The 12,805-nt window shown below is 62.0% G+C and overlaps 1 protein-coding gene across 1 annotated transcript; it reads left to right on the forward strand.

Moving 5' to 3' along the window:
* The first annotated feature begins 203 nt into the window (after positions 1 to 203).
* On the forward strand, positions 204 to 5,402 carry LOC122162990 (maestro heat-like repeat-containing protein family member 7). Its single transcript, XM_042823800.1, has 19 exons — positions 204 to 208; positions 336 to 456; positions 570 to 656; positions 925 to 1,029; positions 1,162 to 1,342; positions 1,427 to 1,536; positions 1,757 to 1,906; positions 2,047 to 2,201; positions 2,300 to 2,447; positions 2,666 to 2,844; positions 2,927 to 3,064; positions 3,229 to 3,343; positions 3,495 to 3,632; positions 3,796 to 3,972; positions 4,105 to 4,260; positions 4,440 to 4,541; positions 4,614 to 4,719; positions 4,811 to 4,870; positions 5,006 to 5,402. Exons 1-19 carry the CDS (start codon positions 204 to 206, stop codon positions 5,179 to 5,181), a joined length of 2,409 nt encoding a protein of 802 aa, XP_042679734.1. The 3' UTR covers positions 5,182 to 5,402.
* Positions 5,403 to 12,805: the final 7,403 nt, after the last annotated feature.

The following is a 12,805-nucleotide window of genomic DNA, read 5'->3' on the forward strand; positions in this document are numbered from 1 at the left end:
TGCCCACCGCGGGGTCTCTGGGGAGCCCGAGGAGCTGGGAGGGGTGCTGGGATGGGGTGCCGGGGCTCCGTCTGCCAAGCAGGGCGCGCCGCGCCGTCCCGTCCCTTCCCGTCCCACCGTGCCCTCAGGCGCTGCTGCAGGAGGAGCCCGCCGAGCGCCTGGACACGGAGCTGCGGCAGCAGGCCATGAGCGCCGTCGCCGCCATGAGGTACCGCCCAGCCCAGCGCCGGCCAGCGTGGTGGCACCGGTCACGGCCGGGGGCCCTGAGCGGGGCAGGCAGCGGGGCGCAGGGTGCCGAGCGGAGCATCGCGCCTCCGCCCTCTCTCCCCTTACAGCAGCGCGTGGCCGCTTCCGGAGGAGCGGAAGAGCGGCCTCCTGCGTGCCTGCCTCAGCAGCGTCCTCCGCCTCCCTCGCCACGAGGACGCGAAGGACCTGGACGCTGCGCTCTACACGGAGGTGCGCACGGGCTGGGCCCTGGGGACGCGTCCTGGGCACCACCGCCGGGATGCCGCTCTGCTGCCAGCAGGACGCAGCAGGGACGGCCGCCTTGACCGCCGTCCTCCTTGCAGACCATGGAAGCCCTGCACCGCCTGCTGCAGGGGCTGGTGGGCAGCGCAGGCACCTCTGTCCTCATGGAGCTGCAGAACATCTTGGAGGTCTGGCTGCGGCAAGGCTGGGATTCGCGGCGACGGTTCAAGCCGTAAAGGGGGATCCACGCGAGATCTCCCCAGGGCCAGCTGCGGGCAAGGGGTGCCGGCCCAAGACCGGCCCTTGTGGGGTCAGAGGGGTGGGTGGGGATCGGCGGGAAGGCGGCGGGGCCGCAGCAGGACAGGGATGAAACACCCACCCCCACTGCAGCTGGGGAGCAAGAAGAAGGACGAGCGCCCCGTGCTGTGGGCACACCGGCAGCTTTTCTCTCCACAGCTCCTGCTGCCCTTCACCACGTGCCAGCTGGCAGCCGTGGAGGAGAGGGCCGTGGCGTGCATTGGCAGGCTGCTCGCCTTCAGCAACACCTGCTCCTTGCCCAAGGTAGGGAGCACACAGCTCCAGCACCCCATCCTGTCTAGCCAGCTGGAGCCCACCTGTCTCCAGGCTTGCACAGAGCTGGGCTGGGCCCTGCTGCTCTGCTCAGCTGTGCATCTCTGCTGCCTCTCTCCCCAGGTGTGCTCCTGCTTCATGGGAGCTGTGGTGCTCCGGCATCACTGCACAGAGAACCAACGCTTCCCTGTGCTGGGGAAGCTGGCTGAACACCTCATCCATGGAGCTGCAGCACAGGATGAGGGGACCAGAGATGAGGCGATGAAGGCTATCCGTCAGCTTTTCATTTTCATCACCTCCCAGAGTGAGAGGAGTTGTGTTGGGCCAGGTCCCTGCAGACCCTCAGGAGCCCAGGCCCCTCACTGACATTGTGTCCGCTCCTCTACAGGAATGTGGCTGTGGCAGAAGGATCCCAAGAACTCACAACTTTGGGAGTGCCAGCAAATTTTGCTCTACCAGGAGATTTCCCAAGAGAACCGAGCCAGAAATATCTTTGAGGTACAAAGAGCAAACCCTGAGCCCACAGGAGAACCCAGGCCTGCAGTGACAGGAAGAGCGCAGGCACTGTCCCCGAGCAGCCCTGGTGCCCGTGGGGCCCTCACACTCTGTACCCCAGGCATCACCCAGCCCAGCCCCTGCTCCCAGCTCTCCTGAGGCGCCCGCACAGCCAAGCAGCCCTGCAGGGGATGAGTCGTCCCTCCTCCCCTTTCTCCCACAGATGTTCCTGAAATACCTTCAGTACCCTGAAAGGGTGAGCATCTTCCTCACAGCCATTGAGAGCATGACAGCGCCGAGCCTCCACAGCACCGAGCTGGCTGCCCACATGGTGGACGTGCTCGCAGCAGAGGCTCGCTTCCCTCCAGGGCAGGTGGGAACCTGCGGCTGCCACAGCTCCCGCCCTCGGGGCTCTGCCCCATTCCTGGCACCGCGTTTGGCCAGCAGGCAGCACAGGGGACGGCAGCAGAGCCCTGCTCCGGTGCCTTTCCATTCTCACGTGTCCCCCTCCAGGTGCGAAAGATTGTGAAGACGATCTACGGCAGCCTGCCTTCCATCGAAGCTGAGCCGGCTCTCGAAAGCCTGGGCAGGGCCCTGCTCGTGCTGGCCGGCAAACACCCGAGGGAGATGGTTAGCAGCCTGCTGGGCTGCTCCCCCACCTGCACCAGGTCCGGGGCCCACGGCCCTCAGGGCTCCTCTCCCCTCCTCGCCCCACGGCCGTCAGCCAGGCGGGGGCAGCCACGCTGACAGCCCTGGGGACCTGCAGTGTCACCGTCACCATGTGGAGGGAAATGCTCTCGGAGCCCTCAGCTGTGGAGAAGGTGCTGCAGGAGCTGCTCCAAGTGCTCACAAACCATTCTCTGCGACACACATCCCCATCCATCGAGGACTGGCCACGTGTCCTCGCCCTAGCTGTGAGTTCCTCACTCACCCAGCTCAGCCTGAGTCCTCGCTAACCTTCCCTGTCCACTCCCAAGCCTGGTTTCTGCCCTGGGGCACTGGAACACACTCCTAGACCTGCCTGGTGCTCTGGGGGTGTCCCTCTCCATTTGTCCCTCCATTCCCACACCTCTTGAGGTGGGCTGGAAACCTGGGGGATGGGACAAAGACAGCATCCGGGTGCTTTCAGCAGGCAGCGAGGACCATCCCTGAGATACTCCAGCTGCCTCTTGTCATGAAGGAGGCCGAGGCCATTTTCCCCCAGCTCTTCCTGGCCCTCCTCCTGCAAGTGTCCTTCACCACAGAGCTGACACTGCAGGAGGTGGAGATCTTCTGGGAGGAGCACCGGCAGCACCAGCTCACTCCCATCAGGTGCCACATCCCCGTCCCCCCGCTGCACCCAGGACCCGGTGCTGGGGCTCCCGATGCGACTCGCACCCTTCTCCACCTGCAGGTCCGCGGTGCAGGCCTTGAAGGTGCTGCTCTGCAGCGTGGGCCTCCAGAGGCAGATGGAGGCCATCCAGGAGCAGGGGGGCTGGGACGCGCTTCTCAGCACCGTCACCCACCTCCAGGGCGTGCAGGTGGTGGCCAGGTGAGAGCCCTTCCTTGTGGTGTCATGGGGAGTCCCCAGCTCTCAGACAAAGTGCTGCCACAGCACACAGCCTGTGGCCCCTGGGGCACTGTGGCAGCAGAGCACGGCCAGGAGAGCTGTGCCCGCCTGGCTCAGGGCTGATGGTGCCTTCTCATCCCTGCCAGGGTGATGAGGGAACTGCCTGGTGCTCTGCGTGACCCCATCTTCCATCAGCTGGTTGAGCTGCTTAGCACCAAGCTGTGCTCCTGGGAGATGGTGGCCATGGTCTTCCTCGTTGAGGTGAGCAACAGCTGCAGAAGCAGTGAACGTGGGGCTGCGGGACCTCCACAGCAACCCTGCTGCCTCCCTCGGGGCCAGGCCTGGCCGTGCCCTGCTGTCCTTGCCCCGAGCTGGTGGTAGGACTCAGCACTAAGAGCCGCGTGTGTTGCAGATGCTGGAGGGCGTGGACCCCAGTGAAGAGCTGCACCGCGTCGTGAGCCTCTTCAACACCTGTCTGCAGAGCCAGAGTGTGGGCACGCAGCAGCTGGTGCTCAGGAGCATCCTGGAGCTCAGCAAGAGGCCGGACGCGGTGAGCAGGAGCAGCTCTCTGCCCATCAGCTGCCTGCTGCCCCGGGGCTGTGTGGGACCGCCCTGCCTGCCTGCACCGTGCCGTGATGACAAGCCAGTAGGGAGGCTGCAGCTGGAGCCGTTCTGCCCCAGCAATGGTCTCTGTTGGGCTGTTTTTCCCGCAGGCGAGGAAAATGCTCGGCCTGCTGCCGTGCATCATGGAGCAGCTGCAGGATGCAGACAGCGGCGCCCGCGCCGTGGCCCTGCCAGTGCTCAGCACTCTGCTGCGGCTCCTGGAGAGGGGGAAGCTCAGCCTCGTGGCTCTGGAGCTGGCCGGCAATCTCCCAGTGCTTTTTGAGGACGTAAGGGGAGCAGGGAGCCCAGCTTGCTAGGGATGTGGCCGTGACCCCAGTGTCCCCACGCTGGCAGAGCTGGCCCTGCTCACAGTAGACTTGGAGCTGACATTTACATCCTTCCTTCCTTCCTCCTCGCAGGAGTCCGGCACGGTGCGCCAGCTCTCCATGCACCTCTTCCTCGACACGCTGAGCTTTGTGGAGGGCAGAGAGAAGAGGAAGATGCGGAAGGAGGTGTACAGGAGCCTGGTCCCGCTGTATCTGCACCTGCACGACGAGGAAGAGAGCGTGGCCAAGGTGGGAAGTGTGTTCATCTGGGGGAGGGCGGCGCTGCCCCTGCGGTGCCCCCCAAACACAGGGGTGCTGCAGCCCACGGCAGCGTCAGCCCTGCAGCTGCATCCCCCCTGCGGAGGGGCTGCGAGGATCGCGGGCTCTGCCTCTGCTCGGACTGCAGTGGCATCTCAGCCGTTTGGCAGGCCTCCCAGAAAGCCTTCCTTGGTGCCACACGGTTCCTGCGCTGGAGGCGGCTGCAGCGGCTGGCAGAGGTGGCGCAGTTCTGGCAGATCGGCGAGTGCCTGGTACGCGCGTTCCCACAGCCCAGGCCGGGCTCAGTTCTGCTCCGCGCTGACTCCGTGCCCTTTTCTCTCCAGCTGGTGGAGAGGAGGAAGAGCGCAGCGCAGGACTACCTGGGCCAGAGCCTGCTCTACCTACAGAGCCCGCAGGAGCCCCTGCGGCGGGAGGCCGTGAGGTTCATCGGTGAGCCACGAGTCTGAGCTTCCCCTGTGCCCGGCCCTCCATGCTGCACACAGGCAGCAGCCGGGGTCGCTGATGGGGTTTATGTTACCAGGACTCTTAGGGCAGCACAAGAGGGATCAGCAGCAGGCTGAGAGAGAGAACATCTACCAGGGTGAGCCAGGGAGTGGGATGTTGGGGCAGCCGGCAGGTGACATGCCTGTCCCCTGCTCCCTTCTGCTGGTGAGGAGAGCTGGGCGTCCTGCAAATACATGGCTATCATAGCGCCTCTGTTCCTCTGTTGTCTCAGGCCTTCACAATGTGCTGCGAGACCCCAGTGGATCCATATCTTTGCAGTCCCTTCAGACGGCATGGATCCTGAGAGAGACAGGGCCACCACCACCGTCAGGCTTCGGCTTTTGGCAGCTTTTCTCCAGGCTCCACAGTGTGTGGCACTGGTGGCGCTCCTCACAGGCAGACAGCTGAGCGCCCTGGAAATTTCCTGGCATCTCCTCCTGCCCTCTGCTCAGCCCTGCTCCTTACGCATCTCCTGCTCAGCTCTGCTCCTCGTGCATCTCCTCCCATCTGCTGCTCAGCTCTGCTCCTTGTGCATCTTCTCCTGCGCTGGCTCAGTACGTGAGCCTGAAGCTCAGGGTTGTGCAAATCAGGCTTTGACCGTTAAAAACAGAGATGGAGGTTTAGGCAATAAAACAACAGCTTTGGATGCCCCAGAGTGATGCTTTGAGCTCTCAAAATGGCAGTTTGATCCCCAAGAGAGACTTTGAGCCTTAAAAATCAGGCTTTGGCCCCCAACATGCAACTTCAGGCCCTCAAAAAGGGGGCTTGAGGCCACTTAGGACATGCTGGGTCTGAAGAGAATGAGAACCGAGAATGGTTCTCTGAACTCAAAGCAGCAGATTTGGTCTTACAGGAGAGACACTGGGCACTACAGAAGAGGCTCAGAGCACTACAACCGTGCCTTTGGGTCTGCAAAAAAAGCTATTTGGAGACTGAGAAGAGGCTTTGTGCCTCAGGTACTATGGTCTGCACCTCAACGTGTAGCCTTAGCCCTTAGAACCGGGTATCTGGACTCTCCACCTCGGGGCGGATCCCCCAAATGATGCTTTGATCCCTAAAATTGGGTGTTTGGTTCTCTGAAAGGAGGCTTTTGGCCCTAAACTTCAGGCTCCTAGGAGGAGGATTTGGGAGCTCAGAAAACAAAACAAACAAAAAAAAAAAAAAAAAAAAGGAGTTTTCTTCTTGAGGAAAGCACTGGGAGCCTCAGAATGTGGTTCTACATCTTAAAATGAAATGGTGGGTCTTAAAACTAAAACTAAGACACTGTACCATGAAGATGACAGCCTGGGACATCCAAAGGAGCATGTAAACAATATAGTGACATCTTTGGATCCAAGACAGAGGCTCAGAGCCCTGATGGACAAGGATTCTATAATGAAAAAGGAGACCCTGAGCCCAAAACCTGAAGGTTTAGGTGACCTGAGTGTATTTGGGTGCACCTATCATCCCAGGAGGTCATGGCTCACCCCTGTGCATCTCCACCTCAGCCTCACTGTTGTGGTGGGCAGCCACGCTGTTTTTGCCCTGCAGCACTCAGAGAAGAAACCTCACACAAGCAGTACTCATTTGTATTACAGCACACACACACCTCACCACTGCTGATCTTGGTGATCTTAGAGGTCTTTGCCAACCACAGGGACACTGTGATTCTGTGCATCGAGTCATTTATTGTAGCGAGAGGTAATGAGCAGCAAGCAACAAAAAGTCACGGGAACAGCAGAACGCTTGATTGGGACACTGCTGGAGCCACAGGCCCTGCAGCACTCAGGTGGGGCCAGGAGGGTGGACGTGTCGCCCAGTGCCTTCAGCAGCACCAACACGCCGGGTTCCAGCGGGGCTGCGTCCGGCACCGGGCCCCTCACCCTGCGCTGGCTGCAAGAGCCTCCGCCCTGCTGCCTGGGTGCCCTCAGCCCCGGTGGGGTGTGATGGCATCACAGAGGGTGGCACGGAACGGCCATTGTGACCTGCGGGGTGCGGAACAGAGCCAAGGCTGCGGGGCCCAGGCCGAGCTCAGTGCGACTTGGTGAGGTGAGCAGGGAGGAAGGGGCTGCCTGAGGCTGCCCAGGGAGGAGGGTTCCCCAGCGCTCGGGGCCGGAGCTGAGAACTCAGCCTCGTCCCGCTTCTCCCCTAGGTTGTCACGCGGAGGAGAAAGCCTGGTTTTGCTGGGACAGACACTCTGCGAGTGCTCGCCGTTGATGCACATGATGTCCAAGGGGACAAAGAAGCCTGCCAGCTCATGGCAGATGGGTGAAAGTAAATATCGCTGCGCACAGCTCCCCACCACTGGGCAGAGGGATGCCGTGGTTGGGCTGTGGCCGCCTGCTGGCACTGCTGGGCCTGCAGTGTCCCTTCCCCTCCGTGGCCTCTGGCCAGCCCCTCAGCTGGCACAGCTGGCACACAGCAGCCCCTGGGACAGACCCCGGGGGCACCTGGCCCCGCAAGGCGCTCACTGCTGTTCCTCTCTCCTCTCCAGCTTGCGTGCTCTGTGGTCAGGGAGATGCTGACAAAGACATCTATGGGCGCAAACTGATCATCAGTGGGATCTATTTCCACCAGTTTTGTGCAGTGAGTTCCTTCACGGCTCCTTCCACCATCCTCCAAACAATGGTTCCCTCCTTTCTGCCATAACAAGATCGTGCTCTTTTCCCATACAGCTGTTTGTGGGTGGCCTTCTTCAAGGAGCAGCAAGACAGAAGAGAAATGATGATTTAAGCAGGGTTGAGATTATACGCACAATCGTGCAGGCAGAGCAGACGGTGAGCACCGCACCGGAACAGGGAGCTTGGTGCCAGCGGAGGCACGGCTGAGCTTTGCCCGGTCTCAAGAACACAATCCCGGCCCTTCCAGCCAGCCCCAAGAGAAATCCCTGCTCTTGCAGACCAGCCCTGTTCAGCAGGCAGCTCTGCAGAGTGTCAGCCAGCCCTGCCCCCATCCCGTGCCCTGCACAGACGTGCGGGGCCCGCTGCGTAGGCCCTGAGCCTGCAGCTGATGGGAAATGCTCTGCTCTTTACAGCTCTGCTTCGTCTGTGGCAATCTGGGGGCCTTCATCACCTGCGCAGAGCCGGGCTGCGACCGCAGCTTCCATCTCTCCTGCGCTTCCAAGGGTGAATGCGTCACCCAGTACTTTGGAGAGTACAGGTAAGGGCTGCCAGGCATCGCCTGCGAGCCTCCAAGCCCTGCTTCAGCACCAGCCAAAGAAGCGAGGAGCGCGCCGTGACGCCTCCCAGCAGCCTGGCAGAGCCAGAGCCAAGGCCTGGGGCTCCTTCCCGTTCCTCTGCCCTCCTCGCAGCACTTCTCACCTTGCCCGTCCCTCCCATCTTCCCCCAGGTCCTTCTGCACGGAGCATTGCCCACAGCAGGCACTGAAGGCAGCGCTGGCGCAGGACACGACCTGCATCATCTGCATGGACCCCGTGGGGGACAGCGTGTCCTACAGCACCATGGTGTGCCCGGCCTGCCAAAACGCCTGGTTCCACCGGGCTTGCATCCAGGTGGGAGCCCTCTCCTCACCCCATGAGCACGGCAGGTGCTCAGCAGCACCAGGCCTGGCTCACACTCACCCTGTTCTGTTTCTGCTGCAGAGACGGGCCCTGTGTGCGGGCATTACTTTGCATTGTCCACACTGCAAAGACGAGGAGGAATTTTTTGACTATATGAACGCCATGGGGATCCGTATCCCATCCAGGTTGGTACCCCATTCCTGGTTCTCCAGGCCTGAGTGCACAAGAGCTGTGCCTGCCCAGGGATGGCCCAAGCAGGCCTGGATCTTTGCCGCCCATGAGCGTTGGCCTCAGCTTCATGGAGAAGCTGGAAACGGTGTTGGGCTGGAAGAGCAGGAACGGCCTGGGTCCGTCTTACTACAGAGGCACTGGTTGCTCATCAGATTTCTTCCTTTCTCTGGCAGAGGACCAATATGGGACAACAATTCATACGTACAAGAGGCAGACAAGCACAAGCGCTGCGATGCCAGGGAGTGCCGTTACCCCCACGGCAGGGACCGAGCAGGAGAGGGGTGAGTTCCCTCAGCAGCCCTCTGGGGCTCGGCGTGGGATCGCAGCCTCACCACGGGCTGGGAGAGCATAAACTGAGCACCAGAGCCGTGCCGGGCGCTCCCTGGCTCAGCTCACTTTGTCCTCACGGCCACATCCTGTTGTTTTCCCCAGGCCCTGGCAGCTGCTCGTCTGCAGCTCCTGTGCTGCGCGAGGCACCCATCGGCGCTGTTCCTACTTGAGCCTGAGCACAAAGGCCTGGGAGTGCAACGCCTGTGCTGGAGAGGGCACCTGTAAGAGACAAACAGCCCCGTGCTGCTGGGCTGGGGCAAGGCGAGATCTTGCTCCAGTCCCTTTGGCCCAGGAGCGATGGGAGTCTGTCCCACCCCAGGGCTGGAGTTCCATCCCACTCATCTTCCTGCCTTCCCTTACAGCCTCCAGCAGCACTGTGGACAGCGCTGGCCCCAGCACTGACACCCAACAGGGACACGGGCCTCTCCAAGGCCCTGTGACATCGCAGACGAGCAGCAGCTCCAGCATCACCAGCCAGGCACCATCGGGGTCGGCTCACAGTTCCAAGGTGCCTGAGAGCAGAGGCCTGTCCAGCCAGCGCAGGATAAAATGGAAGAGAATGTGCTCACGTTTACATCGCGTTGACGATGCATGCAACGAGCTCCAAGGATGCTATGCGAGCAGCTGTGCTGCAGCCCCAAGTACCAAAAGCAGCACCCCGACCTCTGCCAGCCAAGGGACATCTCGGTCCTCGAGGCACTCCTGAGCAGTCGGCTGCAGTCGCCGCAGGAGCCGGTCCAGGCGGTGAAGGCCAGCCCAGGGGCGAAGCCGCTCCCGGGTTCCACGTCAGGCCCGGAACATCAACTGCCTGCCCCACTGATGCCATAGGAGCAGCCGTGTGCCAGCTCCAATTGCTATGTAAAGTCACCACAATCCATCAATAAAAGTGACAGTTCCATCATGCCACTGTCAGTTTGGTTCTTCTCTGCCTTTCCCGAGCTGGGCAGCTTTAGGGGCTGCAACCACAGGCATCTCTTCTCCCCAGCACCCAACCCATTCCTTCCTGCCCCCAGCCCGGTTCAGGCTGAGCTGGGTTCTGGCCCCGACTGCAGCAGGCGCAACGTTTCCAACGCACAACGTGGCGGAGGCCAGGCTGGCAGCTGCAGCCCCGTTCTGGGGGTGTTTTTCTGCCATCTTGGGGATGCTGCTGCATTTGGTAAATGCGGGCAGACCTGCGGCTGCTGCCGGCTGTGTGGTGGGCCGGGACCCAGGCTTTCCTCCTGCATTCGGGCAGTGCCTCAGGTCTGAGGGCTGCTGCTGCTCTGGGGATGCTGCCAGGCTTGGGGTGACGCAGCCCATCGAGCGCGTGAGCCACTCTTCTCTGTCCCAAAGTCTGGCGTCACGCCTCCTGTGCGAGCAATACCAGTGCTGCTGCTGCTCCTAAGCGGGATGGCCACCCTTTACTTAGTCGGTCCAACTGCCCAGAGAAGCAGCCCGCCGCTCTCTTCCTGCACCCAGTGTGTTCCACTAACACTCCCAGTGCAATGTGCCTTCTGTCATGCATTTCAAAAGTCGTTCCAAGACCGGGCAGCCCTCCTGGAGCAGGGCCACACGTCAGGCCCGCTATCAGCTGAGTTCCAAGACAAGGGCGTTCTGTTCCGCGCCGGGATCCTCCGGGCCCCGCGGCACGCTGCCACGCAGCGCCTACGGGCGGCGCTCCGCCGGAAAGCAGCGCGCCGGCAGCGGGTTTGCCACCTGCTCTGGGACGCGTTATTGCACGCGCGTGCTGCCGAAGAAGCGCTGCCCACAGCGAGCCGCCTGGAAGCAGAAAGCGTCTCCAAGCGCTCTCCCTCGGCGCGTTCAGCCGCGCGGGAGGCCGGGACGGGAGGCAGCCGGAGCGGAGCGCGCGAAGGAGCGCCGGGCGCCGCCCAGAGCGCCCACACCCGGCCTCCGGCCCCCTGCCTCGCTCCGCGCCGACAAGCACGGCTCGCTCAGCACGCACGGGGCGGCGAGCCCCCCGCCGAGGCTCTCGGCCGATCTCCCACGAGGCTGCGGGCTTCCCGACGCCGGCTCGGGCCCGGCACGGCGGCCGCGGATTCTCGCACCGAGCCCCGCGCTCTCCCGCTCGCGCCGCGCCTCAGGGCCGCCGGGAGGAGGCCGCCGGGAGCTGCAGTCGCGGCCGAGAAGAGCGGGACGGGAAGCTTCGGAGGCCTTGGATCGTCGGGAAGGCGCTGGGAGTCTTCGAATCGCGAGTTCGCGCCGCACGACGAGGCTCTGTACGCCGACGCGAGGTTTTTGGCCCCCCCGCGCTGCGGGCTCGAGTCTCGGAGCTGGAGTCGCAGGGCTCGGAGGCCCCAGAGCACCACCAGCACCACCAGGCTGCTGCTGGCAGGAGCTCGGGAAACAGAAGGCACCGCGTCCCCGGGCTGAGCCTGGCTGTGCGCCATCGGCAGCTGTAGGGGATACGCTGACAGAGGGGAAGCGCAGGAGCCGTAACGTACTGCTTGTGCTTCACACAGACCAAGAGGCCGAGTTGTGTCCTCACTTAGCACCCAAGAAGCCGTTTCTGCCGGGACATTACATTCCTGATCTGCACCTCTGCAAAAGCAAAAGGCAACTCGAGCCTTTGATGTCTGTAGCATCGGCACTCTCATCTGTCAAAGCAGAAAATTGGAAATTAGGATCACGGAATGGTAGAATGGCTTGGGTTGGAAGGGACCCCAAGGATCATCAATTTCCAGCCCTCCTGCCACAGGCAGGGTCGCCAACCTCCAGGTCTGCTACTAAAGGAGGTTGCCCAGGGCCTCATCCAGCCTGGTCTCGAACACGTTTCTGGGCAGCCTGTTCCAGCAGCTCACCGCTCTCTCAGTAAAGAACTTTCCCCTGACACCCAAGCTACACCTGCCCTCCTTGAGCTTAAAACCATTCCCCCACGTCCTATCACTATTTACCTAGCCGAGTAAAAAGTGGATTCCCTTCCTGTTTATATATTCCCTTCAAATACTGGGAGGCTGCCATGAGGTCTCCTCGCAGCCTCCTCTTCTCCGGGCTGAACAAGCCCAGCTCCCTCAGCCTGTCTTTGCAGGGAGGTGCTGCAGCCCTCTGACCATCTCTGTGGCCTTCCGCTGGACCCTCCCCAACAGCTCGACACCTTTCCTGTACTGGGGGCTGCAGAGCTGGACGCACAACTCCACATGGGGCCCGCCTAGGGCAGAGGAGAGAGGGACAACCACCTCCCCGTCCCTGCTGGCCACCCCTCTTGTGATGGAGCCCAGGATACCCTTGGCCTTCCGAGCTGCAAGACCAACGGATCTTATACAAACCGATCGGCGGCCTCTAAAAATGGCTTGGGTTTTACAGAGACTGGAGCCACCCCCGCTGAGGAGTTCTCCTGAGGGAACTGCTGCTCTCTGGATCTCCTTGTCGAGGCAGTGGGCCCTCGCCGGGGACGCCTGGCCGACTCCAGGCTCTGTGATGCCAAAGCGCGGCTTTGTCCATCGTCCACTTCAGGGCCCCTCTGCCGGGAGCAGTTTGGTGCCGTTCTCCATGAGATGCACACACGGGCAAGCGCCTGAGTATTCACGGTACGTGCCTGTGCTGCCTCACAGGCCGTGTTTGCGGCAATAGGTACTGAAGGCACATACGTGCTGCTGCAACTGATGGCTGCAATTCTTGGCTGCTGCGGCGATGGAAGTAGATCTGTACCTCTGTGACCGGCGGTACAGCGGCTGCTCTCAAAGTAAGGCCTCCTGCTGTACGATGTCAGCGCACGACATTGGAGGCGGATGTTGGGGGGACGGCAGAAGAGGTGGAACCTTCCCGCCTATGTTCTCTGACATTCTGTTGTCATACAAGAGATGGCAGCAGAGGGGCAGCCTGAGAAAATGGCTGCAGAGACCAACAGCCAGCCCCAAAGACGCCGCAGGAGCCGGTCCAGGCGGTGAAGGCCAGCCCAGGGGCGACGCTGCTCCCGGGTTCCACGTCGAGGGGACAAAGAAGCCTGCCAGCTCATGGCAGATGGGTGAAAGTAAA

Source organism: Centrocercus urophasianus, unplaced genomic scaffold (genome assembly GCF_019232065.1).
Source record: "Centrocercus urophasianus isolate 14NV4802_14NV808 unplaced genomic scaffold, USGS_Curo_1.0 seq_22, whole genome shotgun sequence".
In the NCBI taxonomy this organism is placed as follows: domain Eukaryota; kingdom Metazoa; phylum Chordata; class Aves; order Galliformes; family Phasianidae; genus Centrocercus; species Centrocercus urophasianus.